The sequence below is a fragment of the Thamnophis elegans genome, chromosome Z (genome assembly GCF_009769535.1).
Source record: "Thamnophis elegans isolate rThaEle1 chromosome Z, rThaEle1.pri, whole genome shotgun sequence".
Taxonomy (NCBI): domain Eukaryota; kingdom Metazoa; phylum Chordata; class Lepidosauria; order Squamata; family Colubridae; genus Thamnophis; species Thamnophis elegans.
The window spans coordinates 133,872,783-133,885,901 of NC_045558.1; the positions used below are offsets into that span (position 1 = coordinate 133,872,783).

Below are 13,119 nucleotides of genomic sequence, written 5' to 3' on the forward strand. Positions count from 1 at the left end.
AGGATCTTAGCTGAATAGTGAAAATATGACACCAAAACCCAGTCCATTAAACGTGTTGGATACTGAAGGATTGCAAATGCCATGATGTGAAACAGGCTGTTCTTAATGCTTTTTAAAATTCTTTACAGAGTATTTTATCAGAATTACCAGCATGTCCTGGCCTTAGCATTTTCTCTAAAAGAGATCAATGAAAATCCCCAGATCCTACCCAATGTCACGCTGGGTTTCCACATTTTTAACAGCCATTTCATTCCAAGCTGGACTTACTTTGCTTCAATGCTGTTGCCTTTCACTCACGGGAAACTCATCCCTAACTACAAGTGTGGGGTCCCAAAACTTTTGGCCGCCGTTATTGGGGGACCTGATATCTCTCTTCACATGGCAGCTGTGCTGTGCATCTACAAAGTTCCTCAGGTAAGAGGTGCAGAAGATATACATTGTTATATTGTTATATTTCCCCAGAAGTCTGCATGCATTTTCTCTTTAAAAAAAAAGGAGACAACTTTCAGATTCTTAGATATTATTTTTTTGCTTGCTAGGACTACAAGAGCAACATGAGTATTCATCACTTTGAACAGACGGTGGGGATATTTGACATGGCTAAACATCGGTGCCACAATATAAAAATGATGTTGGGACTCCTGAAAGGGAAGCAGAGAAGAGCAACAAAGATATTAGGGGACTGGAGGCTAAAACATATGAAGTGCAAATGGAGACAGCTCATTTAATGAAAAGAATGATTGGGAGTGACATGATAGCATGTTTAGATTAGGCTCTAGAAAATCTTTATTATCACTGAATGAACACTAATTGGTATACATTAAAATGAAATTTTGTTGCGTACAAAGGGTCAATATACACTACACAAGCAGACAAAATAATTAAATGAATATAAAATTATGCATAGAATCACATATATTATATGACACAAGGAAACAACGCAATCTAGTTTGGATGTATACATGTAAATGGCAAAAAAAACCACCCAATCTTGCGAGTTTGCCAGACAGATAGCACAGGGAACAAAGCTGTTGCAGAATCTAGTACTCCTCCTAGAAACACTTCAAAGCCTCCTCCCAGAGTGGAGCAAGAGAAACAGACCATAAAGTGAGTGTGTGGGGTCTCTAACAATACTTTAAGGAATAAGCACATAGTTCTTATAAGGAGTATGCTAAATAACAGGAAGTGAGCTTCCTATAATCTTCTCCACTGTCTTTATCAATCTCTGTAGGGGCTTTCTATCTGAGGTACTGCTGCCACCAAACCAAACAGGGATGCAGTTTGTTGAAATGCTCTCAATTGTGCCTCTGTAAAAAGTGGCCAGGACAGAAGGAGAAAGACGTGCTCTTCTCCTCCAAGGCAGGAAATTCGTAATCTGGTTTCTATTCGTCACTAAAGATGACGTGTGGAGAACCAATTCAGATTATTAGTTATCTGCACCAATATATTCAGATTGTTAGTTACCTTCTTTCAATATCTAAGGGGATGCAATAGAGAAGATGAGTCTTACCTACTCTCCAAAGCAGGACAAGAAGGAATGGATGGAAACTAATCAAAGAGAAAACCAACCTAGAACTAAGGAGAAATGTCCCTTTCAGTCAGCACAATTAACCAGTGGAAAAGCTTGCTTCCAGAGGTGCTCCAGTGTTGGAGGTTTTTAAGAAGAGATTACACAACCATTTGTATCTGAAATGGTACAGGGTTTCCTGCTTGTGCAGGGGGTTGGACTAGAAGACCTCCAAGGTCTTATTCACCAATTCTGGATACTGAAATGAGGTTCGAATTTGAAAAATTCATAATCAGACTATTTCCACAAAAGTGCATTTCCTATTACCTTAAATATGACATCTTGGTTGATTTTCCTAAATAAATCCAACTAGTTGCATGATGTTTCATTAGATAAGCTCAAGGCCACCAAGAGACCCAAATGAATGTACACATTTTCAGAGGTTCACTTATCTTCCCTACCAGTTCACAAATGCGAGTGTGCACGCATGTGCTTTTGGCGAAAAAAGGGTCTAAATGGGATGCTGTAGAGCCGGGGTGGGGACACCCATGATTTCTGCTACTGGTTTGGGGGAACCAGTCCAACCAATTGCATACCATCTCTGGTTCACTTACATCTTTCCATTTGCATATGTTTATCTTCCTTTAGTTGACCTATGGCTCTGCTGCAGACATGGAGAAAGAGACTCAAGCAATTTTCGTCCAGCAAATGTTTCCAGATGAATCCCATGAACTTAAGGGCCTCATGGACCTATTGAAGTATTTCAGATGGATTTGGGTTGGGATTCTTGTAGCCAAGGACGAGAAAGCAGAGAAATTTGTCCAGGATGTGGTCCCTATCTTTTCTGAGTATGGCATCTGCAGTGAATTTATAGAAGAGTTACCAAACATAGATTTTTACAGTGATTTTACTGATGCTATGGAGGAAGGAGAACTGATATACCATGTTCTCATGAAGAGCAAAGCCAATGTGATAATCGTATATGGTAAAATTCAGACCATATCAATTCTGAGAACTTTCCTCCAGTTATCAAAAGTGGAAGACATACCAAAGAAGCCAAAGATCTGGCTTATAAATGCTCAGACAGAGTATATTTCAATGTCAATGCATAAAACTTGGGACATCCATTTCCTACATGGGGCTTTGTCCTTTGCAGTTCACACAAAAGAGGTCCAGGATTTCCAGGAATTTCTTCACAATTTAAGTCCAAACAATGACCATCACGATCATTTTCGAAAAGATTTCTGGGAACAGGCATTTGACTGTTTCTTCTCTAGTTCAAAAACAGAGACATCCGAGGCAACTTGTACCGGACAGGAGAAGCTTGGGTCCCTTCCTACATCTGTGTTTGAAATACGCATCAGTGGCCAGAGTTACAATATTTACAATGCAGTCTATGCTGTGGCACACGCTTTACAATCTCTGTATTTATCCAAATCCAGGGACGCAACAAGAGTGAAAAAAGGAAGGAAACCGTTTCACAATCAAATGTGGTGGCAGGTAAGAAACTACCATAGCTGTAGTTTCAAGATCAGTCTGCAATATTCTTTAGGTGGTTTGAAATTAGATCTTAAAGTGAGTGTTGTGGGCTGTCTGCCACTGGCCCCTCCTGCAGTTGAATCAGATGAGGAGGAGGCGTGAGAGGCATCAAGGCAATCTCAGGGGGAAGATAGCAATAGCAATAGCAGTTAGACTTATACACCGCTTCAGAGGGCTTTCAGCCCTCTCTAAGCGGTTTACAGAGTCAGCATATTGCCCCTACAGTGTGGGTCCTCATTTCACCCATCTCAGAAGGATGGAAGACTGAGTCAACCCTGAGCCGGTGAGATTTGAACAGCCGAACTGCAGATAACAGTCAGCTGAAGTGGCTGCAGTACAGCACTCTAACCTCTGCGCCACCTCAGCTCTTAGGGAAGAGGGAATGGAGCTGTCAGAGATGGAGAATAGAGACTGAGCCTGGGCCATCCATCAGCCCTCAGAGGGAGAATCAACAGCCCCCAGAGGTGACTGATGGGGAAGAAGAGTTTAAGTTTAAGTTTTATTTTATTTATATGCTGCCCTATTCCCTAAAAGGGACTCAGGGTGGCGAACAACTTAAACGGGAAGGGGAAACATACAAGTACAAAATAAACATATTAAAATGACCAACAACCACACCTGTTGAGAGGGGAGGGGAGCTCATCAACCCCAGGCCTGCCGACACAGCCAGGTTTTAACGGCTTTTCGGAAAGCAGGGAAAGAGGTGAGGGTCCGAATCTCCATGGGGAGTTCATTCCAAAGGGCCGGAGCTGCAACAGAGAAGGCCCTCCCCCGGGTCGTAGCCAGATGGCATTGGCTGGTGGATGGAACCCAGAGGAGGCCGGCCCTGTGCGATCTAATGGGTCTTTGGGGGGTAATTGGCAGCAGGCGGTCTCTCAAGTACCCAAGTCCAATACTGGTTCCAGTGCCAGATGTTCAGATGCACAGAAGGCAGAGAAGAGGAGAGCAGCAGGAATCTATGGGCCAGTCCTTGGAACAGAATAGCCCCCATTGCTAGCTAAGCCCCACCCTAGCTCTGGGGATGAAAAGAAGGGGGCAATAACAAATAGGTGTGGCAGACAACTATTCAACGCCCTGTTGGTCAGCCACTGATAGCCTGAACTTCTGAATCCTGTCTGGAATTTATCAGAATTCTTCTTGGAATCTGCAGTGCCTTCTGAATTTGTGTGTGTATTTGTGTGTCTGCTGCTGGAAAAAAGTGAGCACAACTTCCAGGACTTCCTTTGCAACTGTGGGGAGAGGGAGGGAGGGAGGGAGGGAGAGAGAGAGAGAGAGAGAGAGAGAGAGAGAGAGAGAGAGAGAGAGAGACTGACTGACTGACTGACTGACTCCTGGTGTGTTGGGGCTATTTCAGGAGGAAAGGGAGCAAGGACTTAGAGACTTTGTTCGTTTGCTGTCTGTGTGTGTGTGTGTGTGTGTGTGTGTGTGTGTGTGAGAGAGACTCTTTGCTACGCCTGCTGGTGCTCCTAATAAAGGGAAGGATTAGTTAAATACAGAGGGGTTGTTTTGTTTGGTAGCCGGGTTAGAAGAGTAAGATATAGCATTGCATTTACAAATTAAAATACTTAGAATGTGTTTTTGTCCATGCAATTAATTGCCTATCAAGCCCAAAAACGTCTTGGTAACAGTATTAATTAACAAGCTCAGAGAGAACTTGAGAAAGATTTCTTGGATAAAAATCCTTAAGAGGGAACAACAAGAAGCTTGGGAAACTCTGAAAAATATGGTCATAAAAGCCCAGTCCAACCCAATACTGCTGAAAAAGAAAAACAAGTAATCTGAGAGGAAACCAGCACGGCTGCAAAAATATCTCCCTGACAAATTGAAAGACAAAAAGGAAAAGTACAAAGATGGAAAGAAGGACACATAATTAAGGGAGAATATTAGCAGATAGCCAGAATTTGCAAAGATGAAGTAAGGAAAGCAAAGGTCAAGAGGGAAGAAAGACTTGCAACAAAAATCAAAGATAATTTAAAAAAAGTTTCTTCCAACATATAAATAACAAGAAAAAAAAATCAATGAAACAATCAGCCACTAAAGAGGGAAGATGGCAAAGAAGTAACAAGCAGCAGAGAGAAAGCAAAGCTGCATAACTCATTCTTTGCATTGGTTTTCACGCAAAAACAAACTACCTATCAAAACATATATGTAGAAGACAGACTAGAAATAAAATTTAAGATAAGCAAAAATATGGTAAGAGAACACCTGTCTGATCTTGATGAATACAAATCACTGGGACCTGATGCATTACATCCCAGAGTTCTAAAGGAGTTGGAAGATGTCACCTCAGATGTACCATATCTGGAGCACCAGGGAACTACCAGAGGATTGGAAAAGAGCCGATGTGGTTCCCATCTTCAAAAAAGGAGGGGGGGGAAGAGACCCAGGAAAGTACAGACCAATCAGTCTAACGTCGATACCTGGAAAGATACTGGAAAATATAATATAATAGCCTGAACTTCTGAATCCTGTCTGGAACCTATCAGAATTCTTCTTGGAATCTACAGCGCGTTCTGAATTTCTATGTGTGTTTGTGTGTCTGCTGCTGGAAAAAAGCGACCACACCTTCCAGGACTTCCTTTGCAACTGTGGGGAAAGGGAGGGAGGGAGGGAGGGAGGGAGGGAGGGAGAGAGAGAGAGAGAGAGAGAGAGAGGGGGGGAGAGAGAGAGAGACTGACTGACTGACTGAGTGACTGACTGACTCTGGTGTGTTGGGGCCATTCAGGAGGAAAGGGAGCGAGCATCCCTTTCCACAGGACTTAGAGAGTTCATTCATCTGCTGTGTGTGTCTGTATGTGTGAGAGAGTCTTTGCTAAGCCTGCTGGTGCTCCTAATAAACGGAAGGTTTAGTTAAATACAGACGGCTAGTTTTGTTTGGAAGCCGGGTCAGAAGAGTGAGATATAGCATTGAATTTACAAATTAAAATACTTAGAATGTGTTTTTGTCCATGCAATTAATTGCCTATCAAGCCCAAAAATGTCTTGGTAACAGTATTAATTCACAAGCTCAGAGAGAAGTTGGGAAAGATTCCTTGGATAAAAATCCTTAAGAGGGAACAACTTAAGAAGCTTGGGAAACTCTGAAAAATATGGTCATAAAAGCCCAGTCCAACCCAATACTGCTGAAAAAGAAAAACAAGTAATCTGAGAAGAAACCAGCACGGCTGCAAAAAGATCTCTCTGACAAATTGAAAGACAAAAAAGAAAAGTACAAAGATGAAAAGAAGGACACATAATTAAGGAAGAATATCAGCAGATAGCCAGAATCTGCAAAGATGAAGTCAGGAAAGCAAAGGTTAAGAATGAAGAAAGACTTGCAACAAAAGTCAAAGATAATTTTTAAAAAGTTTCTCCCAACATGTAAATAACAAGAAAAAAATCAATGAAACAATCAGCCGGGACCTGATGGATTACATCCCAGAGTTCTAAAGGAGTTGGAAGATGTCACCTCAGATGTACCATATCTGGAGCACCAGGGAACTACCAGAGGATTGGAAAAGAGCTGAGTTCCCATCTTCAAAAAAGGAGGGGGAAAAAGAAACCCAGGAAAGTACAGACCAATCAGTCTATCATCAATACCTGGAAAGATACTGGAAAATATAATAAAAAAACCCAGATCTGCCAACATCTAGAATGGAGTAAAGTAATAACTAGAAGTCAAAATGGATTTGTTAAAAACAGATAATTCCAAACCAATTTTAGACAGGGTTCGCAACTTGGGAGTCCTCCTGGACCCACAGCTGACCTTCGAACATCATTTGTCAGCTGTGACCAGGGGGGCATTTGCCCAGGTTCGCCTGGTATGCCAGTTACGTCCCTACCTGAACCGGGAGGCCCTCACAACAGTCACTCGTGCCCTTGTGACCTCTAGGCTGGAATACTGCAATGTGCTCTACATGGGGCTGCCCTTGAAGAGCATTCGGCGACTTCAGCTAGTCCAGAATGCGGCCGTGCGAGCGATTGTGGGTGCACCTCTCTTCACCCACGTAACACCTATCCTCCGCAAGCTGCACTGGCTACCTGTTGATCTCTGGGTGCGCTTCAAGGTGCTACTTATCACCTATAAAGCCCTTCATGGTAGTGGGCCTGGGTACTTGAGAGACCGCCTACTGCCAATTACCTCCACCAGACAGATACGATCGCATCGATTAGGCCTCCTCCGAATTCCATCTTCCAGCCAGTGCAGACTGGCAACTACCCGGAGGAGAGCCTTCTCGGTGGCTGCTCCGACCCTTTGGAACGAACTCCCCGTGGAGATTCGGACCCTCACCACCCTCCAGTCCTTCCGCGCCACTTTAAAGATCTGGCTGTCCCGGCTGGCCTGGGGTTAAGATTGTAGCCCCACCTGAACTGTGTGACTGTTGTGCTCTTTTTTTTAACATGTTGCATTGTCTGCTGTTTGTCTCCCCCCCTTTTGAATTGTGAGCCGCCCTGAGTCCCGCCAGGGAAAAGGGCGGCATACAAATAAAGGAAAATCTCAAATCTCAAATATCTTATTGCATTCTTCAACATAGTGACTAAATTAGTAGGCCAGCAAAATACTGTGGACATAATATACGTAGACTTCAGCAAGGTATTTGACAAAGTAGACCACAACCTACTTCTTGGTAAGCTAGGAAAAAGTGAGATAGATAGCTTCACCATCAGATGGATTTGTAACTGGCTGACAAACCGTACTCAACAAGTAGTCCTTAATGGTACTACATCTACATGGAGGGTAGTAAGCAGTAGGGTACCACAAGGTTCTGTCCTAAGCCCAGTACTCTTCAATATTTTCATAAATGACTTAGATGAGGGAATGGAAGGGGAATTTATCAAATTTTCAGATGATGCTGAACCAGAAGGATTAACCAACAGCCTAGATGATAGACTCAAGAATCAGATGGATCTTGAAAGATTGGAGCACTGGGCCCTATCTAACAAAATACTTACTACATTTGATCACTTTGACATCTATAAATTAAATGAAGAAGAGTTCTACTCCTTCTACATGATATGCTGAAGTTGTGTTTTTTTCTAGATACTTTGTTTGGAATGTTCACATTTATTATGACCCAGTTTTTTTATTGTTGAAAATATGATCATACTTTTAATCATAAAACATAATGTTCCTGGAAAGGTCTCTGTATGTGTGTGTGTGTCTGTGTGTGTGTACATAGATCCATAAATATAGACCTTTCAGTCACATTTTTGTTTTATTTTGTTAGTACATTGCTTTTAGGTTGTTGGATCACAGCTGCAATAATTAAAATCTAACTTTAGTGTTGTGGCCCAGCAGGCACCGTTGGAGCTGCCACCAGACTCCGACAGCAAGGGTCCCTATGAGTCGGCTCTGGAGGATGTGGAGGACCCTGGACAGGGTTCCAACTCCGAGCAAGGCGTAGAGATGCTGGTTGGACACCAGGAGGCGCCTGAGCCTTGGACCAGTGGGGAGGAGACAAGGGAGTGTGATCCAGACATCATGCATTGGAGCAGTGGGGAGGAGACAAGGGAGGTGTTCCTGGATTCCAGGCAACGGAGAGCTAATAGGCGTAAGGAACAGTTACGGAGTTACAGGAGATAATTGCACTCAGCTGGTGGTAATTAGGCTCCTCTCAATGCTATAAAAGGACAGATTGTGCACACGTCTGTTGCAGGAGTCAATGTATTCACTAGGGGTCAGAACACTTTAGTATAGCTACAGCAAGTATAAGTTTTTTTCCAAGTAAGAATACCGTAGTATTAAACTTTTATAGCCTTAGCAGTGGTGGGATTCAGCCAGTTTGCACCACTTTGGGAGAACCGAACCCTCTCACAATTACTACTATTGAGCAAGGTACTGCCTATACTGTACCTGTGGATTTTGTTTTTCTTGCCTAAATGTAGAACTTTACTCTTTTCACCATTGAATTTCATTTTGTTAGATAGTGCCCAATGTTCAAGTCTGTCAAGATGTTTATGTATCGTAAGCCTTTTTTCTGGAGTGTTGGCTATTCCTGTCAGCTTGGTGTCATCTGAAAATTTGAAGAGTTCCCCATCTATCCCCTCGTCCAAATCATTGATGAAGATGTTGAAGATACTGGTCCTAAAACAGAGCCTTGGGGTACTCTACTGCATACTTCCCTCCATATAGAGGCAGTTCCATTGAAGACTACATGTTGAGGGCGATTGGTCACCATGCTGTCTAACCCACATTTTTCTACTTTATCTAGTAGTAGGTTATGTCTACTTTATCAAATGCTTTACTAAAATCCAAGTAAATGATATCAACAGCATTCCTCTGGTCCACTAATTTTGTCACTTTGTCGAAGAATGCAATAACATTAGTCTGGCATGATCTGTTTTTGACAAACCCATGTTGGCTTTTGGTTATTACTTTATTGGCATCTAGCCGTTTGTTGATTCATTACTTGATTATCTCTTCCAGAATGTTCCCTGGTTTTGAGGTCAGGCTGATAGGTCTGAGGTTTCCTGGATCTATTTGTTTTCCTTTTTTTGAAAATGGAAACTATATCAGCTCTTTTCCAGTCCTCTGGCAGTTCCCCAGTGCTCCAGAATCTTTGAAAGATATAGTTCGCATTGTGAGATCTCATCTACCAGTTCCTTCAGAACCTTGGGATGTAATCCATTTGGTCCTGGTGATTTGAATTCGTCTAGGGAGACAGGTGTTCATTTACCATTTTCTTCCCTATTTTAACTTGTGTTCCTAATGTGTTTTTTGTGGTGCTGTTTTGATAGATTGGACTGTTTTTCTCATTTGTGTAAAGACAGATGAAAAAAATGAGCTATGAAATAGTTCTGCTTTCTCCCTGTTGCTTTTCACCTTCTTGCCACTTTCTCCCAGCAATGGACCAATTGGTTCCTTGATCTTTTTCTTGTTTTTAACATGTTGGAAGAAGCTTTTTTTTATTATTATTATTTTTTACTTTTGTAGCAAGCCTTTCTCCTTTGTGAGCCTTAGCTTTCCACATTTCATCTTTAAAGGCTCAGGCTATTTGCTAATATTCTACCTTAGTTATGGGCCTCTCTTTCATCTTTTTATACTTGTCCTTTTCGTCTTTCAATTTGTCAGAGAGTTCTTTATGCAGCCATGCTGGTTTCTTATGGGAGCTGTTATTTTTCTTCTTCATTGGTATTGCACAAGACTGGGCTTTTATAATTTCACTTTTCAAAATTTTCCATGCTTCTTCAGTTGTTTTCCACTTGAGGATTCCCATCCATGGAATCCTTCCCAAACTATCTATAAATTTATTGAAATTAGGTCTCTTAAAAGTCCAAGATTCCACTTTGACTTTGTTCTACTACTTGTGTCCGCAAAATGTTAAATTCCAATATTGCATGATCACTTGCCCCCAAGGTTCCTGCAGCTTCAACACATTCTATCATTTCATCTCTCTTAGTGAGAATGAAGTCCAATATAGTTGATCCCCTTGTTCCCTTCTCTACTTTCTGAGCAGTTTGGTGAACTAGTTGTTGGAAGAAATTATTAGGGAAGAGAACCCGTTGTTAAATTATTTGAATCCCACCACTGCTTATATACGTCTTATTATTTTGCATATATTTATCAGAAATCATTTGTTTTAAGAGGTTTACCAATTAAACTACAGAGTTTATTTTAAAATTTTGCAATTTTATATGAATTTTATTTCAGTAATGTGATATTTTACCTCTGCGTTGGAATGATGGTTATGTTATTTGTTTGATTCTACAGCTAAAATAAAAGTTTTTATATTTTCTTTATCAAAACATCCATGCATATATTTTGAACATATACATTGTTTCTCCCCTCTTCTTTCCTCTTTTTCTCCCTCACTGGCTGTCCCTGTTTTACAGGTTCATTCTTTTCTGAGAAGTGTCAGATTCAACAACAGTGTTGGTGAGAAGATCTCTTTTGATGAAAAAGGAGAATTCATTGGTGGATATGATATTATCAATTGGGTCACATTTCCAAATCAATCCTTTCAAAGGATCAAAGTTGGGATGATCGATCCCATAGCTCCAGCAGACAAGTTCTTCAATATTTCTGTAGATTCCATCACATGGCCAATAGGCTTTAATCAGGTTAGCTGTCTTATGTAGATTGGTCTGTCTCAGTTATGTAGCATAAAAATATATTTATTGATGAAAGTTCTGTCCCACCCTTGAAACAGTGGAAGACCAGCCTGCAGTTCCTCTGCCAGCGAATAAGGAGCTCAAGGTGGCCACACCCATTTTCACTGGCAGAGCACTTTAGGAGGCTGTCCAAGCCTAAAACAGAACCTGGGGGGGGGGCACGCAGACCACCACAGGTTCCCCAGACACGAGTGAAATGAATCTGGCTACAGCAACTTTGGCCATGCTCATCTGGACATGCCCCCCCTCAGGTAAACACAACTCTGATGCAATCCTCAATCGAATTTGACATCCCTGGCATAGGATATTGTACTCATTACTTTGGCCCTGTGTTAGCAATGCATGGTTTTGAAGTGAAAGCTACAATCCACTCTATTAAATTTAATCACTCTGGTGACTACAAAATTAAGAAATTGAGAAAAAAATCTTTCACTACCCCCAAAATGATATTTGAATGATTATTTCAGATCAATTAGATCACAAAATGATGTAATCACATTACTTCTCCTTATCAATCCATTTTTATGCATTTGATTCCACAGTAACAATATCTCTCTAAACTTCCTTTTTCTTCTGTATCTTAAAATATTCTCCTTCATCCACTGACAGGCATTGCCTTTATCTCTGTGCAATGATCCCTGTGAAACAGGATACAGCAAGGAAAAGATAGAAGGGGAGACGTTTTGCTGCTATGGTTGCCGTCTGTGTCCAGAGGGGAAAATATCAAAGGAGAAGTGTAAGAAATTTCCAAATCTAATGGGATTAAACCATGAATTACAACACTGTCTATAATCCACTCTATCAATTCCAATCCATGTGTCCTTTTTCAGATGTGGATGACTGCTCTCCATGTCCAGAAGATCTATATCCAAACCCTGGCAAAAATTTGTGTATTCCAAAGCGGGTCACTTTCTTGTCCTATGAAGAACCCTTGGGGATCAGTCTGACCGTTCTTTCCCTTTGTTTTTCCTTCATGACAACTTTGGTCATCACAATCTTCATGAAACACAAAGAGACTCCCATTGTCAAAGCCAACAACCGGAATCTCACCTACATTCTCTTAGTTTCCCTCCTTCTCTCTTTCCTTTGTGTCTTTCTATTTGTTGGGAGGCCCAATACAATTGTGTGTCTCCTTCGACAGCCAGCATTTGGACTCATCTTTTCAGTGGCAGTTTCTAGTGTCTTGGCCAAAACGTTTGTTGTGGTTCTAGCATTCATGGCCACCAAACCTGGTTCCAGATTGAGGAAATGGGTGGGGGGAAGAATGGTCAGTTTCATTCTTCTATCCTGCTCCCTTGCTCAAATGTGTATTTGTGCTGTGTGGCTGATAAAGTCCCCACCATACCCATATTTTGATGCACACTCGATATCTGAAGAACTCATCCTGGAGTGCAATGAAGACTCCGTCATGTTCTACTGTGTTTTGGGGTTTATGGGTTTCCTTGCTCTGGTTAGTTTCTCTGCTGCTTTCCTAGCTAGGAAGTTACCAGACAGTTTCAATGAAGCCAAATTCATCACCTTCAGCATGTTGGTCTTCTGCAGTGTTTGGCTGTGTTTTATCCCAACCTATCTAAGCACAAGGGGAAAATATACATTGGCTGTGGAGATCTTCTCCATTATCTCCTCCAGTGCTGGCTTATTGGTGTGCATCTTCCTTCCCAAGTGTTTTATCATTGTGATGAGACCTGAACTGAACAATAAACATCAGCTCATGAAGAGAAAGTTTTAACGAATATCTCCATTTGCCTGATATGTAGATGTTGCAGATCTTCCACACTGGCACTGTCAGGCATGCCTCCTTCAATATCCAAGAAAGAAAAAGCTCAATTCCATGTTAATAGAGATAAAATAGTTTTATTAGATATGAAGTGAAAGCAGCTAAAAGGAAAGCAAGATCTGAGCCAGAAAGGTAGAAACATATATCAAACATTTACCCAGCCTCCTCCTGCCATTTCCCCAACCCAGTGTCCAATCTTCAACTC

General features: G+C 41.6%; 1 protein-coding gene across 1 annotated transcript; it reads left to right on the forward strand.

The window, feature by feature from the left end:
• Nucleotides 1-276: 276 nt before the first annotated feature.
• LOC116521859 (vomeronasal type-2 receptor 26-like) lies at nt 277-12,866 on the forward strand. The gene is made up of 5 exons (XM_032236508.1): nt 277-414; nt 2,156-3,007; nt 10,859-11,086; nt 11,747-11,873; nt 11,968-12,866. Exons 1-5 carry the CDS (start codon nt 277-279, stop codon nt 12,864-12,866), a joined length of 2,244 nt encoding a protein of 747 aa, XP_032092399.1.
• The last annotated feature ends 253 nt before the right edge of the window (nt 12,867-13,119 follow it).